The 23,651-nt window shown below is 48.4% G+C and overlaps 1 protein-coding gene across 1 annotated transcript; it reads left to right on the forward strand.

Moving 5' to 3' along the window:
- Positions 1 to 254: 254 nt before the first annotated feature.
- On the forward strand, positions 255 to 2,564 carry LOC149346598 (uncharacterized). The gene is made up of 2 exons (XM_089541393.1): positions 255 to 696; positions 2,275 to 2,564. The coding sequence occupies exons 1-2, from the start codon at positions 294 to 296 to the stop codon at positions 2,562 to 2,564; spliced, it is 693 nt and encodes a 230-aa protein (XP_089397519.1). The 5' UTR covers positions 255 to 293.
- Positions 2,565 to 23,651: the final 21,087 nt, after the last annotated feature.

Genomic DNA, 23,651 nt, shown 5'->3' on the forward strand with positions numbered 1-23,651 from the left:
TACATGAGTAGGATGCACGAGAAAGTTGACATGATGCGCTGCTCTCGCGTTTATGTAAACGGAGCTTATCAGACGTCCTAGTGTTATGCGCTTTTCTTACAGTTGCACTGTAAAAACTAGCCGTCACTTTGACGGTCACCCTTTGGTCAATTTCGACGGGTCCTCGGTGTATTCCGAAAAGACTGTTCCTTCGGCGTGAATCAGGGGAGAGGGCAGAGCAACGAGGTGCACAAAAAAATAAACAAAATTTTCGGCCTTCTGATTAGCTCTTCTTCGTAAACGTCATACGACCGATGACCTATCGCGATGCGGTCGCGTTTGGCGCCGCACGGACTGCGCGTGCGATTTTCCAGTCTCCCCGGAGCCTTCGAAGGGAGCGGACCTGCGTCGCTCGCTTCTCTGTTCCTTGCTGCCTCGTTTTCGCTGCCAGTCTCGCCCTAGCAGTCAACGCGGTCGGTCGCGCGCGGCGCTCGCTCCGTCGAGTTCGTGCGCGCCTCGAGGCCGCGGCGTGTGCCGCTGGCCATTGCGGCCCTCCGCCATCCTGTGCCTACCGTGATCGTGTGTGCCCTGTGCGCTGGAGCCCTGTGTTTTGGATTACCGCTCCTAACCAAGTGTTCCTCGGACCTTCCACCATACCAACTACCTGGTGTGGTTATCCTCGTGCCTTTTCAGGAGCCTGGACCGACGGCCGCAAAAGTAAGTTTTTGCCACTTTTCTTAGGCCTTTCGCCGCCCGCCCACGTGGTTCGCGTCTCCTCATTTCGCCTTTTTCCGATCTCACTCACTTTAAATCTAGTCTTTTCTCACTATTTTCTCTTTTCCTTCCAAATCTTCCTACTCTTCGCGTGCTCACTGTGTTTTCTAGCGCTCGCATTTCTTCTCATCTTTGTTCTCTTTTCCACTATCCCTTTGTCCGACCAGTAGCCCTATTCCTTCCACCCTCGTGTCCTAAGCCTTTTTTTCCTTGCCGTTCCGCGTGGGACTCACCACGTCACTTAAACTTTCTTAAGTCATTTACTTCAACACCAGTCTTTTCTATTTATTTCCACTCTTCCTTCGAAGTCTTTCTACTCTTGTTCCTGTGTTGACTTGTTTTTTACTCGTGTTCCCTGACCACCTCCCTCGTGTCCTAAGCCTTTTCTCGCCCACCCAAGTGGGACTCACCTGTCCCTTGAGCTTTCCTAACTCACTTACTTCAACACTAGTCCTTTTCTCCTTATTTTCTCTTTTTCTTCGAAATCTTTCTACTCTTTCTCGCGTATTCGGTCGTGTCTTTTACACCCGAGGGCAAACATTTCCTCGTTCTTCTGCCTATCCTTGACAATCCCTTTGTCCCACCCCTAGCCCTATTTCTTCTACAAGCCTGATGCAATAAGGGAACAAGACAGTACACCTTTTGAACTAAAGTGTAAAATTTTTCCGCAAGGTGCGATATATCACAGCGGTGGACTGTCGTCGCAACTTGACAAAGCCCATGCCTTGCAAGCGACATTAAAGAGTTAGAGTCAGGTTAAAATTCATTGTTGTGCATGAGAGTTGAAGCGCAACACAGTTCATAAATGGAAGTTGGACAGATGCGTTATCTCCCTTTTATAGAAAAGAGAACTATGTTTTGATTTCATTTACAAGTATTTAATGATGGCAACAAATTCTAGCTTTAGTAAATAGTTTTTCATGTTCCCTTTATTTAACATGCTTTCACAGTTTTATTTTAATTGTTTGGAAAGCTTATTGGAGCTGAAAATGCCCTTCGAACCTGCGGTGTGTAATAGAAGCTGCAGTCACTTGCCTTCTATTTATGGGCATCTATGATGCCACTTAGCAGGCGCAAGGTGGTCAATCGCAACGACAAGTCAGTGTCAATGGATTGAGGCCCCTCTAGTGATTCTTTACTTCATTGTTTAGTTGTGTCCACGTTTTGTATGTTGCCTTGATTATGAGGCACGTAATAATATATCTGTTTACTATATTTTTACCTGATGTCCTTCCTGACTCAGGTGCTCAGCTACTGATTCCAAGTGAAGGATCAAACACAATCCATAGTAGCTGCATTGCTCTGGAGGCTATATGCAAAGAAGCACGTGTGCTAAGCGATGTCGGTGCATCTTAAATTAAGAACTCTAGGTGGCCAAAATTAATCAGGAGCCCTTCAGTACAGCCTTTCTCATTGGCCATATCCTGGAATTTATTTTCTTACAATTTTCTAAAATGATGGACATGATTTTTGTGTGCTTGGAAATAATGTCTATTTTCTTTGTTCACTTTTCCTGTGCAGATGCCATTTGCGACAAACTGCATTTGACGCATCACAGGCACAAGGTTTTATTTGCAGCTGGCTGCCCGGTTCATGTGATGGAAGGAAGAGACGCCTTGCCGAAGTCTTCTCCCCCCTCCAACCAAGCACGCCACCTGCGAGTGCGGGGACAGCCCCCTGCACTGTGCCCGCATGTGTGCCTCCCAATCCCCTGGCCTCTTCCACTTCCTGAGGGCCCTCCCTCCATACAGCCCCTGCCACCACCCATTCCACAGCCCCTGGCACCACCCTTCCCGGCCCCTAACGATTAATTCTATTTGGACTTTTTCATAAAATAAATGTTTTCATGAATACTTTGGTTGTCTCATTTTAAAAATATTTGCATGGTTGCTTACGAGTGAACATTTGCATTAATGTTGGCCACTGAAATAAAAATTAACATAGGCTTTGCTGGCGAGTCATAAATAGAAAAGGGCAGTGGCATGCCAATCTTTAAGCCACTGATGTGACAGGTTGTATGCACTGTCATGAATGGAAAAGCCTGTGCTTAGTCTGCATTGACAGTGCCAAATGGCTGAACATATCAATCTTGGCATCAACAGTGAGATATGAATGGAGTATATGAAAGGAGTAGCCGGTTTTCAGTACATATTGGTATGGCCAGAATGGCTATCCATGGGACTAATATTGGCATCAACAATGGGACATCAATGGAATAGCTGATATTCAGTACGTATTGGTAGCACCAGCATGGCTGAACATTGGACCGATACTTGCAGGACCAATGAAGTATGAGTGGATAGGCCAGTGATATGCCCATACTGGCAGTGCCAGAATGGCTGAACAATGGGACAATCTTGGTATGAAGTATGGGCCAAGGTTGGAAAATGTAGTAATGTGCTCCTATGCCAATGCCAGCCCAATATTGATGCCAATGTATTCCAACAATGAGCCATTGTTGGTACAATGCTGGCGTGCTGCCTGGGTTTACCCGCGTCCTAGGCCTACGTCCCAGGACTTGGTATCTGGGAGCTCCTTCTCGGTGGATCAAGAAAAGTTTCGTTCGTTCGTTCGTTCGTTCGTTCGTTCCTTCGTTCGTTCGTTCCTTCGTTCCTTCGTTCGTTCGTTCGTTCGTTCGTTCGTTCGTTCGTTCGTTCGTTCTCGTTACCCCACTCCATAACTTTGTTGCCTTTAAGATTCACCCCTTTTGTAACAATACCTCGAGCATGACTGCTCCCTCAAGCTGCCAACGGAAAACTACCGGGAGCAACAGAGAACCAGTCAGGCAGATGAGGAACTTATTCGGAGTAGAGGACACACGGATGGCACAGGGCTAGGGCCTTTTTCGATCCGGCGATGAGACCGTTGCCCTGTTGTTGGCAAAACCGGTGCTGATGAAGGTAACGAACCGCTTTAGCGTAGCGCTATCCGCGGTCGCAATAAAGCCCTGCTTCACGGGGATCCTCCGGGAATCCACAGAGCTTTCTGCGGGCGCTACGTGGCGCCACTTGCCGGTCAGCTGCGCGCACGCTTGCCGCGTCAGGGCCGATCAGCGCATGGCTACTCGTTGTGTGCGGTGGCCGATCGCGAAAGCAGATTCAGCGTAGCGAGACACGTCATGCTACGCTGAATTTCATTCTTGATCCGCGCATCATATAAGTGCGGCAAATTTTTATTTCTGAGACCTTTACCACTACAGGAAACAAATTCATATTTATTGTAAATTATACCACTTCTAGCTCTTTTTTCTCTGCTTTTCCGGACTTTTTTTTCTGATCACTAGTATTCAATTTACGTTTTGCTATTTTCTTCGATCATGGCGCTACAACACGCAGCTACCTAACTAAAAATCGACCCCTCCTTCTACCTGCTTACCCCATGCATAATTAGATCGAATACATTACGCATCTGTACAACATGCACACCGGAGCAATCTGGTCTGTCTGCGCTCCTGATTTCCAGGGCTCTACTGAACCCGCCACAATGTTGCACCCTGTGGGAGAGACAAAGAGCAGCACATAGTAGAACGCCCACTATCTCGCCTCTCACGGTCACTGCATCTGCCCGACCCTGGTCCTGTGATAAACGATGGTGGAGGTGGCTGGTCGCTGCAGCGGCACGTCTCGCCAGAGCTTCGCGAGCGGTGAGTACAACGCAGGGAAGCAAGTAATTACCCGTTACAGAAAAGGCAGAGGCCTCGACGCTTCAGGCGGTCGCGAGGTTCGTATCAGGCAGCGCGCACTGGTCACGCATTTTGTTGCCTCGTATGCAGTAATGCGATGGCTTGCGAAAGCTGCTTGCTTCCTCGAGTTTCTATTAACGTGCACCCATATCAGTCGAGCCCAGATCGCTTTGCGGTACACTGCATTCTCGGTGGCCCAAAGTGGATGAATTAATTACGACAGTTTTCTGTTGGGGCACAGAGTCATCTTCTTTCTAGCTTATGTCGATATAATGGCAGCAGATATCACGCAATGAACATGTGAAGACAATTCATCCCTACGTTTTGCGCTGGTTAAAAGTCACCCATTTCAGGAATGTTCATTACACAGACTCTGCTTTGCTTTTTTCTGGTTACATCTGAGTTTTCAATCGTTCCTGTACAAACACTTCATGCTAACAGCTCAAAGAAAACTGTTTTGCTTAACCTGATGGAAGTGCATTCGATTGAGTGTATGATGCTAATACTGTTACTTTTGCCGGAAATAAATTGTCTCAGTTTCTTTCTGCTTTTTGTCATGTCGAAAGAAAAATATAAAGCGTTGTGGACCCTCTATATGGACCTGCGTAGCATTCTAGAATTATTTCATAGGGAAACGACGTGAGAATGCCACACGTAAAATAAGGGCTGCGAACTCTAGTCCGGGTGGCATTTTTCTGGAAAAGAGACGTCTAAGATTAACGCAATTAAATCAGAAAGACCGCAGTTTTCACTGATATAATTGAATAAGACCGGCCCTGCCCCTTGAGCCATTCTAGACTCCACGTCCTGGTTGCACATGGTGAGATATTGCGTTTTGTGACTGCTAATGACCGAACTAAAGTTTTCCGTCTTTCATAGGATCTGCGGCGCCTAAACACCCCTGCTTTCAAAGTGGAAGGGATTATAATGGGACGAATATTTGGAAGGATTTCCTCTTTGCGACTTAGTTCGAGCACGTAAAATCAGTACTTTCGCTGTCAGAATTATCAGCGACAAATAGCATTTGGATGCATTTCGTTCATCAGCGCAGCCGAAAAGTCCAAGATGAAAGAGTGATGAACCAACGTAATCGCAACTGCCTGAGGGGCAAACTTTCATGGCGCTGATCCGCGAGCGGCCATTACTTCCACTACATTAGAAAATTTTTTCGACTAATTGGAATCGTCTTGGACCACATTATTGAACAAGCGTATGCTTCAGTTCAATAATCTGAAAAAGTTGATTCTTTGTATGGTCCTGTAATTTCATCGACCGAGGCAACTAATACCGCTTGTTGACTGGAATGGTATAACGGGGGTGCAGTCTTGCCTACCGAGCTTATGTAAGTTTTCATGAGTGCAGTACTTATTGAAGAACATGAAATTTCTTGTGGAGAAAAGAAAGAATATTGCTCTTCTCTGATCCATCCTTCTGACATGGTAGCCTTAAAAAAAAGACGAGGGTCCTTTCGCCATATTGACACTACACTCACATTGCCTAACCTATTAGATCAAAGCGGGCAAGTTAAGGTATTTCGAACAATTTACCGAGGCATTCACTTTCACGTGTCCACAAATTGCATCTACTCAATCTTCTTCCCCAATGCTGTCCGCCCAGTTCAGAATGTTTCATTTATTTGTGTGAGACACTTGTGAGGAGGAGCGCTTCCCTGTTATTATCGTATCTAGCCAAGAATAAAGCAACAAGATGCTGCATGCAAACAGAAGCTTGGATCTTCTTGTTTGTCGCGAGGACCCGTCTTTTAAATGGTTCCTGCCAGTCACTCTTCGTGCACGCTTCCGGCGCGCTATGGTGTTCGCGGGCATAGAACACTAAAAAAAATGGTAAGATAAAAGTTCTTTCAAATTATTAAATTTCAACGACGACCAAAGCAACCTTGTTTGGTTCGTGTAGATTCTTTACAAAATTTTCGTAATTGCTGACTGGCTTAGCGCGCATTATAAGAGCATGTACTCCTAACAACGTGCATAGCCCTAAGGTGATAAATGCGCTTAAATTTTATGAAAAAGTAGCGAGCCAACGCCGGTTACAAAGCGTCCGGATAAAACGACCGGAATCGCTAGTTTGTTTGGACTGCGTACTTTATAAGTTCAGCTTTTTTAGATTTTAACGGACCAGGTTATAACAGTTTATCACTGCTCCAAACTGAATTTCGAGTAAAATTTGGTCCAGAGTAATTTTAGTAGTGGTCATATGCGACTTGTTACCGCCCGTCGCCGAACAAGCTTTCACAGTTAAGCCCGCCTCTTTGTAAAGCGTAGATTCCAAACACAAATGTGAACTGTAAATGGAGACGAAACATGGAGGAAGGACAGACCAGAGTGAACCCGAGATAAAAATGAATTCGCATGACGCCGGTATACAGCACATTGATGCTCTTAAGGGATTAATTCTTTATTAGCCAGATCAGTGCTCTCCTTAGTCTTCACCTTATAGAAATGCAGCGAAATGTTCCTGCATGTTCGCTGAAACAATCGCAGCAGTTATTCTTCAGTCCTCTTGGGGTTATTTATAGTTTGAAATAGCATAAATCTGCAGTGAAGCACCACCCACGTTTAAGACCGCGACACAAAAATCCTCCACGACAAAAATGCAGTCTGTTGCTAGAACTTTTCTTTTTACTTAACGAAGGTGGTAATCAAAGGAAAATAATTATTAGGTCTACAATTCAGATACATTTCTTTTTTTAATAAAGTTGTACATAGAAGTCCTGTTGTTGTTTCGTTCCTGTTGTGCTTGGCTCGCAGGTTAGGAAAGGATGCCGCGAAACGTGGCCCAGTGTTATGAACTGTTTCTTTTTTAGGTTCTATTCAACTATTGCACATCTACGAAGTAAAGAGATTCCTAAAAGAGTAAGAAGACCGTCCTGGTAAGGATCTCCAACTAGGAAATAAAAGTGAGTGGGCAGTTGCTGCAGATTCATTGGAAAGAAAGAGGCGGTATTTGACCATTCACTTTTTAAAAAAATACCACGAAAAGTTTTGTAAAGCTGGGTTGCGAATGGCGCCTCTAATCTGAGGCCTTTTTTTTTATTGCTCACGGAGCGTATTACAGGCGTTATCTTTCTGGATAGTACGAGTACTTCGTAACGAGCCTTCACTGCAGCTGCATGCTTAGAAGGGTGACAAGAAGGTTTGTTAGCAGGTAATATAAACAAGGAAACACTGAATGATGATGATTTTTTATGGCATAAGGGCATCTATGACCGAAGAGCCCGTTTGCAAATGATTTTTTTCTTCTACTGAAAGTGTTGATGAATGCCCATTTCCCAAGCATTTCACGCTAAAGAAGCCGGGCACCAGGCAGGGGAAAGCTTCCACCCAATGTATAACCGGTTGGTACCCAGCGGCAATGGGGATCGAACCCCGTACCTCCCGTATGTGAGGCGGATGCTCAAACAACTAGGCCACCACTGTGGTAAAAAAAATCACTCAAACTGGCACGAAAGCCGTAGCAACAGGACCTCCGCCTATAATGGCTTTCGGATGTCTTTCGGATGTCGCACTCTACGAGTTCCAAATGTTTAAGCAGCTCATTTATGTCTAATCGTTGCATTTTTCCATCACCAAACGGGAGAGAAACTGAGAGCGAAATGTTCACTTGATCAAATTTTAAAAAGTATGTAGTATGTGGATTTGTTTGATGTCCTTTAGGCGGCCTTGAAGGCGCACTACGGCTTTTTTCTAGGTACGCATTAGTCATCTATATTACACATGATCACCATGAGTGGTAATCTTTTGCAGACTAAGCGATTATGAACATGTCTTAAGAGGGAGACACTGAATTTCAAATAAATTTTATTTGAAACTGACTTGAACCAGAAACTGTCTTAAGGATTCGACCAGGAATCCCCCTTGGGCCTCCACGCGCGCAGCGCGAACAAAGCTCCTGCAATGAAGTTGTTGTTCTTGTTGTTCACCTCAGAATAGCACAGGGGGATCGGCCAAGAAGTGGGGAGCATAGAGCGTTTTTGAGAAGAATTTTGTTTTCAAAAAATAAACAAAGATGTCTGCCTGGAGCAAACCAAAAGGGAAGATGGAGCATATCCGCGTGAGTGGAAAACCATGCTGGCGTTACAGCCATGATCGTGTGACAGACGCCGATATAAATTGTTAAAAGGTGAACGCTTTCATACCGGGATGCAGTATCGTTTGCCGTATAGTCAGGGTCAACTTCAAAACCGCACATAACCCTGCAGGGAACTCCCGTCGCCATCAATCATTGTCAGCTCACCCGAAAGGACGCAGTATCGAACGGGACACACCGTGTATAGTACGTACGCATCGAGAAACTATCGCACCTCGAATAGCAAAGAACAACGGTCAGACACCTTTTACACTTTCGTACAACGAGATGGAAAGCCTGCTGCCTGTAGGAGAAAAAGCAAAAGGCGGCATAGTTAGTGCATTCTCGTCTTTACCGTGTGACAAGCCCAAGAGGATAACTACAGCAGCCTGTCCAGGAAAACTGCTTCGTTGATGGAAGATAGGAGCCAACGAAAGTAGGAACGTCAGGCAGCAAAGAATGAACTGTGGCGTATTGACGCCCCTGTTTTGTTTCAGTGTACGCTGAGAAAGCAAGACGTGCGAACCGAGTATGTGCAGCTCTCCGGCACCGCATAGATAGAAACCATGAGGTCCGCTTCCGAAAACCTTTTCACACGCCTATGTTTAAGCCTCTGCCAAATTGTTTTCTTTCCAACTTCCTCCCTTCCTGTACGGTGCGGTTCAGGTTTACACCCAGATGACAGAGAATTACTGCTCCTTTCCTCAAAAAGCGTTGCGTCTCAAAGGGCAAGGCATCGCGCCGAACGGCTGGTGGCGTTCCGTGTGCTACCTGTCAGCGCTACAACACGCTGTCGCGTTCCACTCCTGAAGGCGAAGCTTAAGCGTAATCAATTAGCAGTTAATTTTTATTTAGTCATTAATCAGCCATTACCCATTGATTATTAATTTGTCATTACTTAGTAATTAGTCATTATTTGTGACATCATTCAGTGGTGACGCCACCAGTGCCACAGAGGCAGTCAAAGTGGTGGGGAAAACGCTTCCGCTTCCACGCACTTCAAACAGTCAAAGTGCCCCCTGAGATGCCGCCGCTGCTGCGATTGCAGCGCCGTTGCTTCCGCAATGCTACTATTCTAGTTCACTATAGTTCTATGTCATTCTCAATCGCCTGCAACCGTTTCTAGAAACAACAGGCTTTCTCTCCAACGTTCAATTCGGCTTCCGCCCCAACATCTCGGCGCAAGACGTACCTCTTGCCGTTAAAGAGTTCCTCTTTTGCACCAAGCGCCGTACAGCCAGTACGCGAGCCATACTGGCCCTGGATATTCATAAGGCTTTCGACACAATAAGCCATGACCATATCCTCACGGCATTAGCCACCACGGGATGCGGCACCCGCATATGGCAATATATTCGGGCCTTCCTTGAGGGACGCACGGCAGAACTACAACTTGGGGATATTGCCTCCCAGCCTTCAACCCTGACTAACCGGGGTACACCACAAGGGGCGGTTCTGTCACCTTTACTTTTTAACATTGCCCTAGCGCCACTCGCAAAGGCCCTTGCTGCTATCCCAGGGCTGCACACAGCCATATACGCAGATGATATAACCCTCTGGGCAACGGAAGGATCCCTTGGAACAGCCCAGGATATCCTGCAATCTGCCATACACATCACCACCACTCATTTAGCAAACACAGGCCTCCGTTTGTCACCCACACTTCGCGCACTTTTACGTGGGAAGCTCCCAGACATCCTTAGAGCGTGTCGGGGTAGCGGTCTCGGACTCAAAGGAGATGCCCTCGACTCAGCGTGGCAAGCTCAGCGGAGACCAGCTACCAAGTGACAAGAGGTTTTTGGGCGTTCGGTGCCCAGCTTCGCTGGTCGCAAGCCAGAGAATGGGTCGGAGCCAAAGGTTCACAAACAAAACAAAGTTTATACAGCAATGAGACGATACAGAGGATTTCACAATCACTAGTACAAACCCATACCAAGTGATTAACAACACAATGCAACTCGTGAAAAGTTAAGCTCGAGAGAGAGAATACAATACACAGGCAATATTGCACCTAAAGTGCACTAACACAAGAGAGAAAGGTAAACCAACAAAACCAAATTTGTTCACCGGGCACTGCGGCAGTCCGACGACCAGAGTTCCACGACTATGCCGTCCCGCAGACTGGCGAACGTTGCCTCGTTGGTCCGATGCTGGCCGAGTGGCGTTTCCCGGGAGTCGAACGGGCGCGCTTCCATGAAGCTTAAACGGCGGTTCGGACTCGCCACCGGCCGTGCTGCCAGTGTTATGGACCGTAGGAACATAAACACTTGAGTGCAGTGGGGTCGTGCGGAGACCCTGGGGCGTGCCCCGCATTTCTACGTAAATGAAGTTTTTTCTCTCTCTCTCTCTCTCTCTCTCTACGCGCCAAAGTAGGCGCACTCATACACGCAGCATCTCCCGTGTAGTTTCCCTTCCTTTCTCTCGTCGGCCGCGCGTCCTTATTGGTCAAAGTCGGGAGACGTTTCGCGAAGGTTCGAGAGTATTCTGGCGTGGCGCCATCGTGGCGGCGTCGCCGACGTCCGAGTGCAGAGGAGGGGGACATGTCTTAGCGCACGCAAGGCTTCCCCCTCTTCCCCCAGTTAACAGTAGTAACGACTCGCACGTTCTAGAGAAATCGGCGTGGATGACTCATTCCTTTCGCTGCACGCCGTGGCGGTGAGCGGTGGTGGAGGGGATGAGAGATGCACGCGCTCGGCGGGGGCTTTCCCTCTCTCCCGTGGGGCTCGCGCCGGCGAGATGCCGTACGCGCGGCGGCTTTTCTTTGTTTCTAAAATGCGCCGAATTTTGTGACACCGTTGCTCTCCAAATAAATCAGAACTCCTGCAGCCGAAGCCTCACCCCAGTGACCCCCAGATTGAACTGCACGTGTACGGGAATCCAGTGCCCATTGTGCCTCAGGTGAAGATTCTCGGCCTTCTCATTAGCAACACACTCGATGCAACCGCCACCCTTCAGCTCTTTCATAGACAGACCAAACATGTCGCTGCATTTATCAGGTGGATGGCAGCACGCAATCATGGGCTGTCTGAACGCGATACCCTCAATATGTCAAATGCACTAATCATTAGCCGCATTATATACCACCTCCCATACCACATACTCACTCAGCGGCAAACACAACAGGCAGACATCATAATACGCACGGCTGTCACCTCCGCCCTACGTCTTCCACGGACGGTTAGCACGAAACGTCTCCTGGCCACTGGTACCCACAATACAGTGATCGAATTAATAGAGGTTCAACGCACCAACCAATTAGTCCGCCTGAGTCGCACAGAAACAGGACAACGCCTACTGCGACAGCTACGTCTCAATCCACCCATTCCCACCCCAACAAGTCCTACACCTTACATGATTTCTCTGCGCACTCAGGATCACATATATCAGAAGCCCCTACCGCGCAATATGAGCGCCAGTCTCCATCAGGGTAGGCGGCAGGCACGAGCGAGCTATTCCACCAAAACATACAGCAATCGCTCCGATATCCTTTATGTCGACGCGGCACAAAATTCTAAAGCAGGATATTTCACGGCAGTCGCAGCCTATGAAGACGGCACAGTGGGGGCCGCCGCCACTATTCGAACTAATTCGCCTGCAGAGGCGGAAGGAGCCGCCATCGCACTTGCTCTGGCCCACTCCACCATTGACAAAAACGTAACCGAAATTTGCGCAGATTCCCAGGATGCATACCGCCACTACTTAAAGGGCGTGGTGACGCCGGCAACAAATGGTATTCTTGCCACAGTCACCTCTCTCGACCGAACGGTTACTCTGTCGTGGGTCCCTGGGCATGCCTCGATCCCCGATAATGAGCGCGTTCATGCGCTGGCCCGAGAACTCTCCTCCCGGACCCCGGATGATCAGGCACCAAACCCTGCGAAAGAGGCTACATCGGTCCTGTATACATATCATCAAATTACAGCATTCTACAAACTTAGCCGCATGACACTGCCACCACCCCACAGTACCTTGTCGCCCTCATCCAGCGCCACATGGCGACAATTACAGACAGGCTGTTTTATTTCCCCCCACCGTCTCTCATGCTTTCACCCCCCCCCCCCTTTCCTCCTGATTGTACCACCTGTGGCGTGCTCAGATCCACACTTTTCCACTACCTTTGGAAATGTCCTTCCCCATCCACAATCCCACTCATTCTTCCTGGGAGGCTGCTTTACGGACCGCTCAGCCCGCCGGCGAGAAATGGCTAGTGGATCGGGCTTTACGTGGTGGTGGTGGTGGTGAAAACATTTATTACGAATGAACAGGTGAAGCGCAAGCGCGTGGACTCCTAGACCAGTAGGGGACCACCATTGAAGATTTTTAAGGCGAAAGCCTTTAATGTCTCATCGTTGTAAGCAGCAATTGTCGACAGAAATGTCACGCATTTCAGTTGGTCGAAACGGTCGTGACGTCACAGTGCGCGAATTTCAAACGCGGCCAATTGTACTTAGGCTATTAACCATGCAACCAATTGAAGAGATCGTATAGTGATGCTCCAAGTGGGACTGAGCTTAGTTAATAGCTTAATTACCCAATTAGCCTAATTAACTTTCCTAGTCAGGCCATATAAATAAATAAAACCGAGTAGGAAATTGGTCGAGCTCGGGAATCGAACCCCGGTCTTCTGCGTGCGAGACGAGCGTGCTATCCACTCCGCCATGCCAGCGCGATGGTTTGGAATGAACAAAGGCGCGTCTAGTGAATACGGTGTCTTCGCTCACTCCCATCCTCCTCCCTTTCCTGCTGGCGCGTCTAGTGAATACGGTGTCTTCGCTCACTCCCATCCTCCTCCCTTTCCTGCTGGCGAGGTTCAGGTGTCCACCGAGGTATGAGAGACAGATACATTTCCTTTCCTCAAAAACCAATTTACCGACGAGCGAGGCGTAGAACCTAATCGGCGACGGCGTTCTATGGACTCCCTGGCAGCGTTGCAAGACACTGTCGCGTTCCACACTCAGAGGCGAAGCTTAACATCTTAACCACAAATCAGTGACCACACTTTAGGTCAAAAAAGTGCTCCCCTGAATTTTGACGGCTGTCCATCGAGATATGCGAGCCAGTTACTGCGTAATTTCCTTTCCTCAAATACAATTTTCATTTTCTTCATTACGGGCCGTCTTTGCCTTCTTTCACTCCCACTTGCTCCCTTCCTCTACGGTGTGATTCAGGGGTCCACCGAGATGACAGAGAATTACTGCGCCATTTCCTTTCCTCAAAAAGCGTTGCGTTCAAAGGGCAAGGCATCGCGCCGAACGGGTGGTGGCGTTCCGCGAACTCCCTGGCAGCGCTACAACACGCTCTCGCGTTCCACTCGCAAAGGCGAAACTTAAGCGTCATTAATTAGCAGCGAACTAGTTTTCAGGCATTAATAAGTAATTAAGCATTAATTACTTTGTCATCACTTAGTAATTAGTACTCGATTATATGTGACGCCACCAGGGCCACAGAAGCAGCGAAAGTGGTGCGGAAAACGCTTTCGCCTCTACGCACTTTAGACAGTCAAAGTGCCCCCTGAATTTTTTTTTTGGTGTAATAAAGTTGCTTACATCCATCCATCCATCCATCCGTCCTACTATGTCAAACCACAGCCAATTTTTAATGGCCACTCTCGCGTCACTGAAGGAAAGGGCTCACCATATTTTGAGAAGAAACGATTGCGCGAAAATCCGCGCCAGCACGTCATCGCTGACGGCGCACAGAACATGTAAAGCGCATTTAATGCTTTGTAACTTAAGCTAAGCAGCTTTAAATCAAAAATGGCCCTCGCTGTAATGAATAGTCTTCTTGCCGAGTCGTTGCATCAAATTGTTAACGTACGTGCAGTCTCCGTTCGGGAAGACATGAAATATTACTTTTATTTTCGTCTGGGTTCCAGCTTCAAAAAACACCACATCGCTTGAGAGAGAGAGAGGTATGAAACAGCTGTTTATTATTGCCAAGTACGAAACGTGAAATGGTTCCCGGTGGCTGAGTGGTTATGGCGCTCGTCTACTGAGCCGGAGTACCCGGTTCGAATCCGAGCGCGGCGGTCGCGTTTTATTGCGAAAGCAATACTACGCCAGGTATCGCCTCTTCGCGGTACCGCAGCCTACCCTTCACGGTCGGTGGTCGGTCATGTGACTACTGACGTCATACCAGAGCGAGAGATGGGGCATCAAGTCGACCCTTCAGCGCTCCGCAGCTAGATTTCGCGGCCGAACGACAGTTGGCGGTCGGTCATGTGACTACTGACGTCATACCAGAGGGAGAGATGGGGTGCCAATAAAAATTTGGTTGGGCCTAGTTGGTACATGATGTTGTGAAGGTGTAGGTTGTGTGTTAGCTTTGGATCTTTCCAAAGCTTTTGATCGCATTAAACATCAGGCGATCATGACTGCCCTATCCCCATTGAATGTGGGTGTGCGCACGTATGCCTACATTCAAGCATTTCTCACTGACCGCACGGTTGAGATACACTTCGGCCCTTTGTCTTCCCCCTCCTACACGCTTCAGAGTATCGGCACCCCTCAAGGGTCCGTCCTTTCCCCCTTTCTCTTTAGCATTACCCTCATCCCCCTCGCCCGAAAATTGGCTACTATTCCCCACCTGAAGCACGCTCTTTATGCCGACGATATCACCCTGTGGACCACCCACGGCAGTGACGGCGACATAGAGAACATCTTACAGGAAGCAGCCACCCTCACCCAAAATTACGCACGGACCATCGGACTGTCTTGCTCCCCAGAGAAGTCCGAGCTGCTCCTTATCCGTCCTAAGGACCACCGCTGTCCCCGCTCCCCCATTGCCATTGAACTGAAGGGTGACCAGGTACCTGAGGTTGGCACCCTCCGTGTATTGGGCCTGCACATCCAGAACGATGACAAAAACACCACTACTCTTAAGAAACTCATGCAGGTTGTAGGCGCGATATCGCACCTCATCCGCAGGGTTTCGGGACATCATAGAGGCATGAAGGAGCGTGACCTATGTTGCCTCATTCATGCCTTTGTCCTCAGCCGTGGGCAGTACACTACCCCATACTTACAACTATCCAAACATGACATAAACACTTTGGATGCTTTGATTCGCAAGGCATTCAAAGTAGCACTTCATCATCCCTTCAACACACCCACAGACAGATTACTAGGCTTGGGCCTCCACAACACGATGGGGGTGGAGGCCCACTGACAGGCCCAATACATCAGGCTCAGGAAAACCTCCACAGGTCGGTATATCCTGGACTCCCTCGGAATCACAATACCTGCCAACGACCCAAACCTCCTCGCCATCCCTCGATCCCTTCACCGGGAGCTCCTCATCAGGCCGCTCCCGAGGAATATGCACCCGTCCCACCATGAGCAGCGCCGCAGAGCCCGTGCGAAGGCACTCCATCGAGCGTACGGCTCCGAGCCGGACGCCGTATGGGTGGACGCTGCCTGCGCGGGTGATGAAGCGACAGCAGCTGTGGTGGACTCCTCTTTATCTGCCCTCATCACACTACCTCTCCCTCCAGACACCTCCCCAGAGGCTGCAGAGGAAGCCGCCATTGCACTCGCTATCACCCGCACGGAAGCCCGGTACATTTTCAGTGATTCAAAAACTGCGATTCTAAATTTTTCTCGAGGCCGAATCCATGTCCCTGCTCTTGGCATACTGGACTCGCCGGATGCACCCCCGCCCCGCCAAGTGGAGCTGATATGGGTGCCTGCGCACTCCGGGAATCCCGGAAACGAGGCCGCCAACCTTTTAGCCCGAGGTTCTTTAAACCGGGCTCAGGTGGCCTCGGATGCGGGATTCACGAAGGAGCGCATGCACTCATTCAGTGAGCTGACCCAGGTATACAGAGCCTCACGCCAGCTCTACCCGCCGTCCCACCCCTCCCTAGATAACAGACACGCAACACTCTGGCGCAGATTACAGACACACACTCTCCCCTCGCCCCTTACCCTAACCCACTATCATCCCTCCTTCCCCACTCCTGCTTGCGCCCTATGCCCAGAACCCTTCGCTTCTTCCCTCCACATCCTTTCCCTCTGCCCGGCGGACCCTCCCCCGCGGGACCTAGAGAACCTCAAGACCTGGGAGGACTGGGAGACCCTGCTGCGCTCGGAGGACCCGGCCGTGCAGACCGTCGCCACCGGCCGGGCTGCCACTGTTATGGACCTTAGGAACATAAACACTTGAGTGGAGTGGGGTCGTGCGGGGACCCTGGGGCGTGCCCCGAATTCCTGTTGTAATAAAGTTTTCTCTCTCTGTGTCTCTGTGTCTTTTCTTTGTGGTTCGTCGCGTGGTTCCGCAAGCTACACCTTCACAACAACATGGGGCGCCCAGTCGGCTCTTCAGCGCGCCGCAGATAGAACTTCGCGGCCGGTCGACCACCTGCGAACGGCGGCAAGCGATTGACGTCATACAAGTTGCAAGAGCTTGCAGGCCTTGCTGCGGTGATGGATGTGTGTTGCAGCGTGTGGCATGACGTTATCGACAGACATCCAGGCTCTATCAGGTGTATAGAAAAGTAGCGCCTGCTCGCCGGTTCTCCGGTATAGCTATGGAAGACATCGGACGCGAGTTAAGATTCTTGTGTTGTGTTACCGCTTAACCTGATGGAGGCTATGTATATCGAAAATGCTACAAGTTACACCATATTGCTTTCGCAATTACCTTGGCCTAACCAAAGCTAAGCCCCAGCAATTTTTTTACTACAAGGCTGTAAATATACACAATAGAGACACCGGCTAGAAGGTAACCCCCAAAGAGGGAGCTTTTTTTTTCTAAACAGAGGCTATTAGTTAACCATGAGACTGGAAGAGAATTCCAATGCGTGATTTAAACTTTTTGTTCGAACAAATTTGTGGTCAATTTTGTTTGTTCCTATTTGTCTATACGGGGGGGGGGGGAATTAAGTGGGGGTGAAATACAAAAACCTTGCTCTATTGTATGTACAAATTTAGGTAAAGAAAAAAAAAAGAGGAAATAGCGTAGCCATATTGTTCGCGGGGCACCTCTTAGGCAAGCGTTAAGCCTAACAATGTTGCTTTGATCGGCAAAATTATAGAAGTCAGCAATGTGCATCAAGTGAAATGAAGTGACTTGCAAAAATTGTAACAAAAGTCGCCCCGCTAATCGGTTGTGGGCCAGAAAAAAGAAAATGAGGCCGACGTACCCAAAGCATCAGTGTCATTATCTTTGTTGTTTAGGCCCTTTCAAAAGATTTGTGAACATGATGATCATCAGCTTTGGTAAAAGTTTCTTTTTTCTTTATGCTATGCTTGACGGTTCCCCCGCAGGAAATTAACGTTTTAGTTTTTACTTTTGAGGCTGTTCTAAATTTCAGAGCGGTCGCACGGAAATTCATTTCATTTTTTTTTTATCTCTAGAAGGACGCATTACACTCTATATTGAATGGATGTCCTGTTTTCCACAATGTAGAGATCTTTTTTTGCATAGAAGCATGAGGGGCCTCGAAGGCTATATGAAAGAATGTATTTACATCATGTTTTAAACGAGCAGCCTTGTGGGCAGATGTTACACAAAATAAATACAAGCCTCAAATTTGAACCTGTCTTATGTAGTCAAAGTTTTAATGTCTGAGTTCCTCAAAGCAGCTAGGATTGGCCGTGCGTAGGAATCACAATCAGTGCGAGAATATATAGGAATTAAAAACACAAAGAGTATTCAAACTAGACGATAGAAATGTGTATTAAGAAAATCGAAGGCATCGCTTCGGTCACTGATTCCAGAAACCGCTCTTCTTATTCCGCTTGAATTGATTGCCAAAGTACACCACATAAACTGCTACAATTCGTGGGAACGTTATCGTATCCTTACAAGTATAAGCATTTTGGGAGTTACGTCGTTTAGGACAAGATTATCCAGCGCTGATTTATTTTATTTATATGTGTACATACTGCAGTCTCTAAGGGGCTATAGCAGGAGTGGATATATACAAAACATCGTAGACAAAATATTTACAATCATATTCGCTCTCAAATTCAATTTTTATAACACGGCTGACACCATATCATAGTTGCCTTAAAAATTAGCCAAACACTTTTTAAAACAGCCTGAAATACTTTTGAAGAAACTTAAAGCTTATGCTGGCTGTGCAAATAGCGCTACGTGAGTGGGCCCAAGAATGGCAGTGGGTGTCATCTTGATAACGTACTCAGCCTTGGATGCTGTTATAGTGATAGACCTGACGGCCATGAAAGAGAAGGTAAATAGGAACAAGGAAAAAGAGTTTGCAGAGGGCCACCAAAATGGGGTTCGAATCCCGGGATCGTGCGCCTGCGCCTTTCATGTTCCTCGGCATACCTCATTGACTGCGAAGAGTAAATTGTGGCCACAAATGACATGAAACTTGTAGCACAATCGGACATCTCAAGTCAATTCTCCAAAAAAAGATTTGTTTTTATCTAACCATGACACCAACAGCAGTGCTGGCGAAAGAAGAGATGGTTACATGAAGTGCGGCACTTGTAAATTCAAGACGACCTCCACAACACAAGATTGAATAGTCAACATCGGCAGGTAGTTCTCTTTTCAGTTCTGAGAGAACGAAGGGAAGGGAAAACTTTATTTACACTAATGGTTTTTCCTGCGGTTTGGGGGCATCTTCAGAGACGTCTTGGTTCTACCCCCAGGAGCCTTCTCTGTTGAAGTCGTCCGCCTCTAATCAGTGGTCGGTTGCCCTCAGTCCAGGGCTCCGCTGGCCACTGCGCCCGTTGAGCTCGCTGTACCAGACCTTGTTGGTCTTCACAGCGGTCGCTGGACAGCAGAGTCTCCCACTGCTCCGCACTCGGGTTTTGTATTTTGGGGACCACGTGTATGTTTTGGAAGGCCCATGTGATGTGGTATAGAGTAGGTTTTTCGTCTCATCAGGGACATTGGTCCGTGTATATCGTAGGATGCATTTTGTTTAGTATATGTAGGTTTGGGAAAGAGCCTGTTTGTAATTGTCTCCAAGTGACATCTTCCTTTCTGCTGAGAGATTTGTGCGGTGGGGGATATCGCATTCTTCTGCCTCTATAGTTTTGTAGTATGGCCGAGTATTCCCTGGGTGCTGGCGCGAGTTCCGCGGTCTCGTCGGATGCTCGGGAAGTAATGTATCCTCGAGCTATCCTGTCGGCCTCTTGTTTCCCTGCCACCCCCGTGTGCCCCGGTACCCGCACAATTTTGTGTGGGATCTTGTCGTTTTGTTTTTCCTGGTTTTTAATTCTGTCGCTCGCTGCGAGGAGTATACGGAGCGCGTGACGACCTATCCTGCCATTCATGTAATTTCGGCAGGCTGTTTGAGAGTCCGTGAGTATTGTTAGTGACCGCCCGGTTCTATAGCCCTCCGCCACCGCTAGAGCAACGGCTACTTCCTCGGACTCTGCAGCTGTGCAGCCTCGGAGAGCCGCGCTGGTCATTTCGCGTAAAGACGAATCGACCACCGTCGCTACAGCGATTTTGGTATCTCCTCCTCTCCAAGACTCGTCTGTATACACGGTCGTGGCTTGAGGAGCTTGCGAGTATGTTTTTGCAGGCTAGTTGGTGCCTAAGCATTGTGGGTTTTTTGCGCAAAAGACACGACACAGAAGAAACGAGGTAGACAGGACAAGCGCTTGTCCTGTCTACCTCGTTTCTTCTGTGTCGTGTCTTTTGCGCAAAAAACCCACAATGCTTGAGGAGCGTATGTTTTCTCAATTAATTCGGCCCTCGCTTCTCTTCTTGGGATCCATGTTGTTGGGATCCAGGTTGGGATCCAGGTTTTTTGGTATTGGAGCTACCTTGAGGGTCTTGCGAAGCTCATCGGGGATCGTTGCCGTCCTCGACATTTCTCGCATCTGCTCGCGGTATCCGAGCCTCTGCAGGAGCGCTCTTCCAGTCGTTGTTTGCAACAGCTTTAGTTTTTGCGACTCAAGCTGCGCCTCTCGTAGCTCCTCAAAGGTGTTATGTAATCCCAGGGCCATGAGTTTTTCTGTAGACGTGTTGCGTGGTAGTCGGAGCGCTGTCTTATACGCTTTGCGTAGCAGGGCATCCGCTTGTTGTATTTCATTTTTGTTGAGGCACTGGTAGGGTAGGCTGTACGTGATTCGACTAACTACTAGGCTTCTGACTAGTTTTAGTGTGTCCTCTTCAAGCATGCCATGTCGCCTGTTGGTGATGCGGGTGATCATGCGTGCTACTTGTAGCATTGTTGCTTTCAGTAGGGTAAAAGTGTGAGTACTGCGCTGGTTGGATTGAACCCACATGCCCAAAATTATTATTGTTGTCTTTTCGGGTATGGGCGTCCCTTGTAGGTAGACGTTGAGTTTTAGGTCCTCGTTGGTTGGGACGGTCCAGTTTTGCTTGCCTCTCCAGACTCTCAGCAGTTCCGATTTCTCGGTCGAGCATGCGAGTCCTCTTTCTGCGAGGTATTGCTCTACACAAGAGGGCGCTTGCTGTAGCCTTTCTGCCTTCTCTCCGAGACAGTGCGTGTTTGTCCAGACTGTTATATCGTCAGCATACATTGCATGCCTGGTGCCTACGATGTTCTGTAGTTTTCGAGCTAGGCCTATCATAGCTATGTTGAAGGGGGTGAGATAACTGACCGTTGGTGTGTTCCCTTGTTTGGAGTGCGAATTTTGTCCGATCGAAGGTCTCCTATGCCGATGGTGGCAGTTCTATCGGACAGGAAGGCTTTGACGAAGCCGTGGATTCTGCGTCCGCAATTCAGGTTGTCTAAGCCCGCAAGGATCGCTTCGTGGCTTACGTTATCGAATGCCCCCTTGATGTCCAGGGCCATTATGACATTTTCGCCCGTCCGAGGTACGTTTCGCAGGACATCTTCTTGTATTTGGAGGAGAACGTCCTGCGTCGAGAGCTTCGCTCTGAAGCCGAACATGGTATGTGGTACACAGTCGTTATCTTCCATGTAATTTAGCAGTCTTAAAGTTACAACCCGTTCGTAAAGCTTGCCAAGGCACGACGTGAGTGATATGGGCCTGAGGTTTTCAGTTTGTAGCTTTTTGCCAGGTTTAGGTATCATTATTACTTCGGCGTGTCTCCAATCTTCGGGAACCGTCTCCGCCTCCCAATGTTTGTTAAGAAAGCTGACGAGCTCTTGCATGAGGTCGTCGCTCATGTTGCTGATTAGGGCGTTATCGATTCTGTCCGCTCCGGCTGCCGTGTTTGTGGTGGTGTTTCTTATGGCCGCGTAAACCTCTTCCACAGTTATGGGGCGGTCGAGTTTCTCGTTTTCGGCTCCTCGATACGTTGCTTGGTATCGCGGGGGATTGTGGTCGCCGAAACATTTTTCTCGTGCCTTCTCCAGTAGGGCGATGTCTGATCCCTCGAAGGAGTGGATGAACCTGTGGATGGCTTTATTGTTTTCTGATTTTATTTTTGTCGGATAGATTAGTGCTCTTAAGAGATTCCAGGTTCTGGCCGTGCCTAGAGTTCCCTTAAGCGAATCGCTGAGTTGTTTCCAATTTTGTTTCGCGAGTTGCATCGCGTATTCTTCCGCCTTTGCCGTAATTTCTGCTATCTTTAGTTTTAGTTTCCTGATGTGTTTTTGCTTCCGCCATCTTTTGGTGAGACTGCGTCTCGCTTCCCATAGTCTGAGGGGTGGGCGTCTACTTCGGGCGTTGCTGTCGTTCTCCTTAGACTTTTTGTGTATCGTTGTCGCGTTTCTCTCAGCATGCCGCTCCATTCTTCCAGTGATTGGATACCGCCTTCAGATTTGTTGCAAGCCCCGCGAAACGCGTTCCAGTCAGCGATTTTCGCCTGTCCAACCTGGCGTCTTATGGTGTCGGGTGCTATTTGTGTCCGCAGGATAAAGTGATCGCTGCCTAGATTTTCCATCATGTTTTCCCACTGTGACTCCCTGCTCTTCCTTACGAAGGTGAGGTCCGGGCATGTGTCCGTGCTCACGCTATTTCCGATTCTCGTGAGGGTCGCAGGGAAAAAAATACAGGAAATGCTGACTCCTCCCGAAGTATAGACGAATAACACTAGCACGGTCGATTCTAGGCAACCTGCGTTGCCAAAAGGGAAGGGAAGTTCCGCGCGTTAAACCAGGATGCGATGATGCGAAAACAGAGTTTTTTGGTTGGCAGTCATTCGGTAAGCACATATGTGCTCCAGAATAAGCAAATGAATATTAGTGGTGAAAAATGAATAAGATCGATAATCTGAGAAAGGCTTGCGCATGGTAGGGAGCCGCTAGGTCGTTGGGGCGGGGACGCGAGTACTTATTTATATTGGGATTCTAGCGTTGAATTTTGAACTGAGAACCCCCGGTTCTCAGCAACCACTCTGGTGCTCGAATTTTTTAGGGTGAAATGTTTGGTAAATATGTATATGACCCAGCTTTGAGTAGAAGAAAAAAGACCTTGTGCGCCTGCGCTCTTTGGCGACGGATGCCCTTGCGCCATAAAAACTCATCACCCTCACAAGCTATAACCTTAATTGGTAGCCTACACGGCCACCGCAGCGCGTAGAACAGCTGAGAAAGTTCCTGAAGAACAAAAGCACTCTTTAAGGAAAAAAAATGCTATCTCAACCTTCATACGAATTTAATACCTCTTTTCATAGGTGGGGAGGATAGGGTTTATGCTTTTGTAAAATAAGGAAACAAAAACATACTAAAAAGATTTCTTCAAAAACCCTTCCCAAAAAGCCTCGAGAGGCATCCATTACAGCGACTAACTAATTAGGCTCTCCTCCACGTAATCTAGGCCCCCGGAGTAACGGCTGTATCCGGCACTTCATTCTTCCTAGGAACGCTGCATGCAGTTTGTGTCCCTGCCCCTTCATGGACCAAGTAGGGAAGTGTTTCACAGATCCCATTTTCCAGCGAGTCGGCCTTCCTCCGTGTGTCACAGTTCAGTGCCAGATTACATGACATTTCTGAGATAAAGCAATGTGCCGGCGCCCAATTAGTACAACCTAGCCTGTACGCCTCACTGAGAACCTTTCAATTATTTGCATACTTCTTAAAATGCTCGTTTCCTCCCCCGCAGTAGTGCACAGACCACACACAAAGGGGAGCCAACAAACCGGTTGTGGCACCTCGTCTTTCCCCTAGTGATTATCGCGACAGTCATTACGATGCGCCGCCGCGGTGGCTCAGTGGTTATGGTGCTCGGCTGCTGACCCGAAAGAGGAGGGTTCGATCCCGGTCGCG

Source organism: Amblyomma mixtum, chromosome 4, assembly GCF_055824585.1.
Source record: "Amblyomma mixtum isolate Tamu chromosome 4, ASM5582458v1, whole genome shotgun sequence".
Classification (NCBI taxonomy): Eukaryota; Metazoa; Arthropoda; class Arachnida; order Ixodida; family Ixodidae; genus Amblyomma; species Amblyomma mixtum.